Source organism: Girardinichthys multiradiatus, chromosome 19 (assembly GCF_021462225.1).
Source record: "Girardinichthys multiradiatus isolate DD_20200921_A chromosome 19, DD_fGirMul_XY1, whole genome shotgun sequence".
NCBI lineage: Eukaryota > Metazoa > Chordata > Actinopteri > Cyprinodontiformes > Goodeidae > Girardinichthys > Girardinichthys multiradiatus.
The window spans coordinates 12,876,561-12,885,471 of NC_061811.1; the positions used below are offsets into that span (position 1 = coordinate 12,876,561).

Genomic DNA, 8,911 nt, shown 5'->3' on the forward strand with positions numbered 1-8,911 from the left:
TAATTTTATCAATGCTATTATTAACTCCAGTCTTCACCATTCATAACAAATATTAAAAATTTTTTGAACTATGCCTGCCCTTATAACGTTTTTGGTCATTACTTTTCGCATGGATGAACCCATTTCTAGAAAGGATGTTGTGTCATTTTCAAAAACTTTTGATGTTTATGTGTACTTATGAGGCCAGACAATGTTAAAAAACCTTAAAATTCTTCTTCACAGTGAAGTCTGTCTCACAAGAAGCTATCCAGTTCCGCTAAGCATGTTGTAAATACATTTAAACTATTATTATGGGTCCTGGATACAGTAATGTCAAAATGTAGGGCAACCCATATGACTGCTGGTATGTTTTTCTAACATAGTATTTGAACATATGGGTATTTAATATCAACTTTAAAAATATTGCAATATAATATAAAAATAAGATAAATAAATAAACATTAAAGCTGAATAAAATACATTTTGAAATCTTAACTAAGATGCAAACAAAAAATTCAAATTTCTGGTAACCACCAAATATTTCCCCACTTACAATTACTAAAATCACTTTTATCACAACTGGTGCATGCTATAAAAATATTGTTACTCAGCAATTTGAAGGATGTTTGCCCTGCTTAAACCTCAGACATTTAGTTTGGTGTGCTCCAGTCTGTTAAGATGATAAGTGAGGGTTAACACCATGGTAAGATTAAAAGAGCTGCCTTAAAAGAGTGAGTGAAATAAATCTGGTTTTACACTGTTTCTGATCTGATTCAGGTTATGTTGTATGACATTGAATTTTGTCATGTTATTTAAATACGTGTGTTGATTTTGATCCACTCCCATTCTGTTTAGTGCATAAATACAGGGATTAACGTTGTGAAGTTCACAGTGTTCGGTTGTGTCAGAACAGGGCATGTTACTTTCGCTGTGAAGTCACCGTTTTATCATATTTTTCTATATTTAAGCTCAACTGAACATCTTGAAATTAAATTTCATTGCTGTGAGTGCCCCCAAGTGTTCATATAATCATTAGCCAAATTTTTCTAAAAATTAGTCATTCCATTTGTTTCATTTTCAGCTGCAAGCACTATACATGCTGAGGTGAATAAAAAGTCTGCATAGCTAATCATAAGATTAAGTTATTTTATTATTGTGTTATTGCTGGGATATTTGAGCTACAGTAGGTTCATTTTTAGCACACATGTCAGGTAGACATGACACGTGAGAGCTGCAGCATTCTTGCAGCATAATTGTTCGACTTGGACATTAACATCCGAGCCAGACTGGCTTAGGTAGTGATCCAATTGTGTATGCTATCATTCGAACTTCATTGCAAGGGGATGTCAGAAAGTGATTTTCCTATGCCATCGCATCTTCCTTCACCATTTAAATGCAGATATGATCGAGGTAGGAAAATGAAACATTGACTGGCAAGATGCAATTGATTTGTAAACATTTTGACATACTGCACCTGTTTATCAATTAACCCGAGAACAACTGTAAGGTTAGCTTCTGCTACGAAGCTTCCTATTGCTGCTAAACTAAAAAGTTATTTCACAGGGGTTTTCTTCACATTCACAAAACCTTTATTCATTTGTGAAATCAAAACAAGTATTTTCAGTTTATTTTGGCATTAAGACCTCCTTATGATTTGGCAAGCATAAAAGTGCAACAGATAAACGAGTCAAATCTTGACAAAAACCTTCTAAACTGATAAAGATTCTTTAAAACACAGTTTGTAAATTGTAAAACCTTTATTTCTGAAAAAAAACAAAACTGTGAAGATTCTTAGTTTTCCCACAAACTAAGTTCATTACTAATTACTAAAATCTCACTTCTGAATGTACCATTACATGCCTAGTAACTAATGTATCAACCTATTGTAACTTGTAAGAGAAACTTGTAGGGCAACAAAACTAGCTCTAACCTAGGGCCCTGGCCCTAATGAATGACATTTTCATATGTCAAACAAGATAATGGAAAAAATTTTTGACAAATGAAGAAGAAAAATTTTTTATGATTTGATGTCATGAAAATCTAAGTTTTCATACTATAACCAACTACATTGGCTATCAAAAGTTGCCAGGCGGCTCATATATATGCTTAAACGATTTCATACATTGCTTGGCCTCTTTTCACAGATCCAGTTAAGTAGATACTCTTGGCAGTTTCCAGTGTACCAAGTCTTTATAGTGTCTCCATAGTAATGAAAAGCAGCACAGTTCCCACTCTGAGCTCCAGTACTACGGGGTTCCCCAGTTTTCCAGTACCTGTGATCAGTAGAGGACATTCTTGACATTGTGTTTGTTGGAGGCTATGATGCTTTTTAAAGGTTATTTCAATCAGTGTTAATGCTAATAGTCATTGCAAGTCTTACGTTACAGACGTCTCAGTCACATTGTTTATCCATGTCCACGTTCCCTGATGTTGCACATCAGTAAGGCCAATCCAGAATCCGTATATCAACCAAATGCTACTACTTTCCGTCCTTGGAAAATTCATACTTATGAGTTGCTGTAAACAATATGACATACGAGATAATACATTAGTTGTCTAAAACATAGAGAAGCCAAAGAGTAAGCAGCTAAGTGACTTCTTTTTTTCTGTTACAGGATTTTGTGTTTTAGAAAAATTCACATTTTTGTTATAATTCATCTCTTTAATGAATATTTTTAAAAACAATGAAAATCCTTGAATTCGTTTGATATAAATCTGTCTTTAGATTTTGACCCACCTGTTCCTCCAAGTTGTCGATCACGAGCAGGTCGCCTCCTTGACGAATGCAGTCTGCTCTGCTATCAGACCAGTTCTTTCTTGAGGCCACTTCATAATTAGAGAAGTAATAACATGACGTTTTAACTAGGAGCCATCCTGATGGGCATCTGCCACAGTTTTTCTCTGTTTTAACAGAAAGCAAAACAGCTCTTTTTAAAAATATTTTCAGAAACAGTGCAATCCAAGTTGTACAGTGCCTCCCAAAGGCATTCACACCTCCTGAACTTTTTTACATTTAATTTTATGTGATAGACCAACACAAAGTAGTGCAAAACTTAAAAATGTAACATTTAACGTCCTTCACTCCAATGCCCCTAAATGTTTGACCAATCTCCTTCAAAGGTCACGTAATTACTAAATAGAACATTAGTGAACAAAGCATCATGACAACCAAGGAACACAGCAGACAGGTCAGGGAGAAAGTTCTGGAGAAGTTTAAAGCAGGTTTAGGGCATAAAACAATATCCCAACTTGAAACATCGCACAGAGGATACTTCAATCCATTAAAAAAGTAGAAAGAGTATTGCACAACTACAAAAATACCAAAACATGGTTGTCCACAAAACCTGACAGGATGGGCAAGAAGAGCATTACTCAGAAAATAGCCAAGGGCGGTAACTGGAGAAGATCCACAGGTCAGATGAGAGCATCTGTTGACAGAGGAACTATTAGTCTTGCTCTTCACAAATATGGCCTTTATGGAGGAGTTTTAATCAGAAAGCCAGAAGAAGCCCATTCAAAGCTTGAGCGTCTGGCAGACAACTCACAAGCACCCTGAACACAACATCCCTCCCATTATGACACATGGAGGTAGAAACATCATGCGGTGGGTAGGCTTTTTTTCAGTAGGGACAGGGACGCTTCATCGTTTAGAAATACCAGACTAAAGGGGGCTGAATATATGCAACCATTTTCAGTATTTCTTCAAAAAACTTTGAAAACGATGTTTCCTTTTTTTTCAACTTCATGCACTACTTCATGTTGGTCCTTCACATAAAATCACAATTAAATGCATTGAAGTTTGTGGTTGGAATGTGATAAAATATCAGGTGTAGAGATGACACCAGTGTCTACAGCCACATGTTTAGTTAACTTTGTTGAACTGTATTTGAGTTCTTTACTTTCAGTGATATTTCAAAATATTGCTTCGCTCAATATTTCTATAGTTTGCACTATACTCTTTGTAAAGTACTTTGGCCAATGCAAAAAAATTGCAAATGTGCTCTATGAATAACCATTGATTGATTGATTGACTCACTGTCATGATTTTAGGGTGTTTTGGGTTTTTTGTTTGGGTTTTAGTTATTCTTATTTCCAGTTTACGTTTTGGATCTTGTTTCTGTTTATTATTTTCTTGGCTGTGCTTTAGTTTCTTATTATTGTTTTTGTAGTTCATGTTCTGTATGTTATGTTTTCCCGATTAGTTGATATTATTGGATTTCTTTTTTGCCCTAGTCACATTTTGTTTTTCCTGCATCTGTCAACCTGCAATCAGCTTCATTTAGTCTACATGCATCATTTAATCAGTCTTCTCGTTTCCCCTGTACCATGCTCCATATATACACAATCATTCTGTTTACTCATCGTGGAAACATCACTACTTCTTACTATCATCTGTGCCCGTACCTGTTTTGTTCCTGCCTCCTTTTGTGAGTGCTTTGCTTAAAATAAACCATCTTTATTTACAGTTAAGATGCCTTTCTGTTTGCATTCTGGGGCCCTCCACCACGCCACTCTCGACACTCACTGATGAATACTTTTGCAAGACACAGTGGAGAAACAACTTGTATTTCTTAAAAGCTTAAATCTACCAAAAGCAGATGTATTGGACTGGAGCTTTGTCTTCATTGTTTGCAGCATGCTAATTTTCATCTGAAGGCTGTCAGTCAAAATCTTCTTCTGCTTCACTTCCAGCTTTAGCTGGACATGGTTGGTGCGCTCTTTCGTCAAAGTGTTCTGAGCCTCCAGTTTGTCTCTTATTATTTCCGTATGGTTGCGGAGAAAGTTCACCTCAACAAGAAGGGGTGAAGCTGCTAAATCAGGAATCTGAAGGTCTTTGGCATTAGCACCTGTACAACAACAAAAAAAACATGTAAGAGAATACAAGCTGAAATCGATGATAATATTTCTTGCTTAGGTAGCAGCTTATCTTTTAAAACATTTGGGCCAGATCTCAACATCTAAATGACTGAATAATACCTAAACATTTTTAGGAGACAATTGATGATGTTCTGATCTTTCTTTTAGCTCCACCACCATACTATGTCCAGTGAAACATCTTAATTTCTTATACCTGACCTTTTTCGGTAGCCTTGAACACCCTAGGGACTGGTATTTCTGCTTTTAATATCTAATATGTTCCTGTTAGGTTGGAGATCAGCTAAGAATTTTTCTAGTGACTTTACAATAGTGTACATATGGATTCTCATACTTACAGTAAATCCCAATGACAGCAGCAGAAATCAGCAGAGCAGCATTTAGCAAGCCAAGACTTAGTATAACCATTCGGTGATTTTGAAACACATGTCCACCGGTTTCTGGAAAAAGACCATAAACATTTTTATCAGAATGTTATTCTTCATAATTATAACTTTATTTGTAAAGTGCTTTCACAGTGCTGTTACAGAAAGATAAAAAAACAATAAAACAAACGAAGCAGTAAAACATTACGCATAAGATTAAGACATAGCTAATTCTGTCTTGCCAAATATTCAAATAGAAACAAGAGGATGTTTCATAGTTATTATTATTATTTACCCTCTAATAAGCCACTGGCAAATACCAGCATAAAAGTTATACTTTTAAAGCACAAACTACATCTTCAAATTATTTGTGACACTATTTTATTTCCTTTGTAATTATATTTTAAATAGCTCTGTAAGCTAAAGCAAGAGAAACTGAATACAACAATAAAACCTATAGTGTTAAAGGAAGTCAGGGAATGTTAGGAAGCTGCAATAAAGTTTCTTGTAAACTCTACCTGGTCCAAATGTTCGGCGATGGGAATGTAAACCCTCATTCGTTGTCAAATCTTGATAAATCTTTCCTTCGAGCGACATCTTTTCCTCCCTTTTTTACTCTGAATTCTGCACTTTAGCACTGCAAGTAGTCCCCATCGATCTGTTTGTCTGTCCTGTTCAAACTAGTGATAAGGGGGATGTGCGTGCTTGTGTGATCATGTTTCAAATAGAGTTCTGGTGAATGTGTGGTAACCAATAGAGTCATGTGTTAAAGATTAGAAAATGTAGTCTTGATGGGGCAGTTTACGGTTAAGTGGCTGAAAACAGACTTAACATACCCATAACATTAGTTTGAAAACTTTTAATGTTATACCATGTAATCACATTATATTGCGTGATCTCCAAATGATGCCATACAAATACATTTCTGATGTTTTATGCAGGATGTAGATTTTACAGAGGCTAACACTGTAACATTTTATTGACATTTAAAATAGCTAAACAGTACCATACAATACTCAGCATATAAATGGCTGCCATCTCTTAATTTTGTCCAAATAGTGGATCTCCAGCACATTCACACACAAAATAAAACAACAGAAATATTGAAACAGATGAATCACTGATTTTTTTTAAAAACATTCTTATGGACATGTAAAGGATGGGCAGATTTATTTTGCTAATATGCTATAAATTCATCTACCTCCAGCTAGTGTATTCAACTTGGTTTATTTGATCTTATTTTAGTTTAATTTTGGTTGGATTATCTTATATTTGCTTAAGCATAGGTCAGTTTTTAGCTTTGTTAATATTTTCTTCAGTTAGCTTATTTTGGTTATTTGTAGGAAAAGCTGTAATTAAAGATTAAAATCAACTAAACCTTTATAGCACTTTTCTAATCATCCCTTTTAAACGAGACCGATCTGGACAGATGACACTAAAATAATACTTTCTGGCCTACATGCAAAACTCAACGTGTGGCAGAAAACTAACACTGCACATCACCCTGAACACCTCATACTGCATGTTTTTTTTTTTTCACTTGAGTAACTCAGTTCACTAAGTGAAACATTTTATATATATTAATTTCACACAGATTGATGTTTTCAAGCATTTGTTTCTGTTAATTATGATGATTTTCTGCTTACAGCTTATGAAAAGTTTGATTACATCAGCCCATTAAAAAATATTTTAATACAGAAACGTGGGCTTAATGAAAACCATGTTTAGTGCCTGCTTAAAGGTTGGTATTTTCAAACGATTTAGTCTGACAAACAAGCCTTATTGAAGCACATATTCTACTTTATTGAATATTCAATTCAATTCAAATCAAATTCAAAACTACTTTATTAATCCCACAGGGAAATTAAATGTTGTTATAGCTCATATTATGCAGGTTTCTTCAAAGAGCCGTTGTAGATGCTGATGGCTGTGGGCAGGAAGGATCTCCTGTAGCGCTCCGTCTTACAGCAGATCTGAAGAAGCCTCCGACTGAAGACACTCTGTTGTTGTAGGACAGACTCATGAAGAGGATGCTCAGGGTTCTCCATAATATTCTTCATTTTATGAAGAATCCTTCTTTGCACAATGATCTCCAGAGGTTCCAGAGGAGTCCCCAGAACAGATCCAGCCTTCTTTATTAGCTTGTTGAGCTTTTATAAGTCCCTGGCTCTGATGCTGCTTCCCCAGTAGATGATGGCAGAAGAGATCACACTTTCCACAACAGACTTATAGAAGATATGCAGCATCTTGCTGCAAACACCAAAAGACCTACGCTTCCTCAAGAAGTACCATCTGCTCTGTCCCTTCCTGACAGGAATATGACTGCATATGCATCCTCATCCGGTCTAGAGACATTATATTTCTACTCAGGAAAAGAGAAGGCCATGGATCACTAGTTAGAAGCTCCAAAAAAATGCTGATCAACTTAAAAATGTAAAGTAAATATAAATAAACACTTAACATACATAACTTATATGTATTTTAAAGATTTTTTTATTTTACAAACAAATGTGCCACTAATGATTTAGCTAAAATCTATTATTTCTAAATGTTGGATTTTTTCCCACTGAATGAATATATTCAAATTAAAGATTTAATGTTTTTTTTTCAATGTGACATTAGGGTACTAAAGTAAGAGATGAATTTATGTGACAGCTTTTTAAACGTCTATACGGGGATTGCAAATAAATGAATTTAAAGAATACACCAATAAATGTTTCTGCCTCCTTTTAGCACTTGAAAACAAAAGCTTGTAGTCTGTGGTTTTTCTCATCCCACCTGTTTCTGCTGGTTATCAATCAGAGCAAGATCAGCTCCGCCTTTGATGCAGTCTTCTCTTTTGTGCCAGTTCTTCCACACAGTAGAGGACTCGGTCTAAAAGAAATAACAGGCCTAGTTGAAGAAAAATCCTTCTATGAGGGCGTTTGCCACAAGAAATAAACAAATTATTTATGTCTCACCAGATACATTACTATATTGTACACAAAGACAACACGAAAAGAAACATTTCTGTTTCATCTAATGCTGACATGTTGGACTGCTAGTTTGTCTCCTCCGCTCGCAGGGCTTAAATCTGTTTCTGATACCCATCATTGATGATCCACTTTCAATGTCCTAAAGAAAAACTCCAATAGGAGCACAAGTTTTAACGTACTGTGCACTTCCCCTAAAAATACTGTAAAAAATATGCATACAGGTGCAAATACACAAATTTTATATGAATGGCCTTTAGCATTGTGAACATTTGCTTCTCAGTTTTACATAATGTATTTTATACATTGTATACGACACACATTTATACATGTGTAATAAGCAGAACAGCTATTTTATCACCCTATACTACGCTGCCTACATTTCCCTATTAGTACATATAAATACTTTTGCATCAGTGATTTTGTTATATACATCTGTGGTGCAACCATAGTTGGGACGACACCTTTGAGTTGTACTGAAGACACAGCGCCACCTACAGTCACATTACGATGCTTACAGAATAGGTGCCTGTCTAAATGTGAAAAAATAGATTTGTTTCTCTCTCATTCAACGATTTTCTTTTAATTATGTCAAATATAAAAGAAAATCAGTCCTATATTTCAACTTATGCGTTTTCTGACTACAAAAAATTATTAAAATGTAATATTTTGTATTTTAAAATGAAAATCAAATAAGCCCTTGCATTTTTTTCTTTACTG

The 8,911-nt window shown here is 35.0% G+C and overlaps 1 protein-coding gene across 1 annotated transcript; it reads right to left on the reverse strand.

Moving 5' to 3' along the window:
• Positions 1–1,552: 1,552 nt before the first annotated feature.
• On the reverse strand, positions 1,553–5,896 carry LOC124855756 (C-type lectin domain family 4 member M-like). The gene is made up of 6 exons (XM_047345817.1): positions 5,738–5,896; positions 5,193–5,294; positions 4,569–4,826; positions 2,717–2,880; positions 2,360–2,496; positions 1,553–2,252 (listed from the first exon to the last, which is right to left on the reverse strand). The coding sequence occupies exons 1-6, from the start codon at positions 5,814–5,816 to the stop codon at positions 2,096–2,098; spliced, it is 897 nt and encodes a 298-aa protein (XP_047201773.1). The 5' UTR covers positions 5,817–5,896; the 3' UTR covers positions 1,553–2,095.
• Positions 5,897–8,911: the final 3,015 nt, after the last annotated feature.

What these genes read in the sequence shown, in the direction of transcription:
- LOC124855756 (XM_047345817.1), bottom strand. Translation starts at nt 5,816, where the DNA reads ATGTCGCTCGAAGGAAAGATTTATCAAGATTTGACAACGAATGAGGGT. An exon ending in TCGCCGAACATTTGGACCAG is followed by an intron (nt 5,295 to 5,737) that starts GTAGAGTTTACA and finishes GTCTTTTTCCAG; the next exon opens with AAACCGGTGGACATGTGTTT. An exon ending in GTCCAATACATCTGCTTTTG is followed by an intron (nt 2,881 to 4,568) that starts GTAGATTTAAGC and finishes CTGTTAAAACAG; the next exon opens with AGAAAAACTGTGGCAGATGC.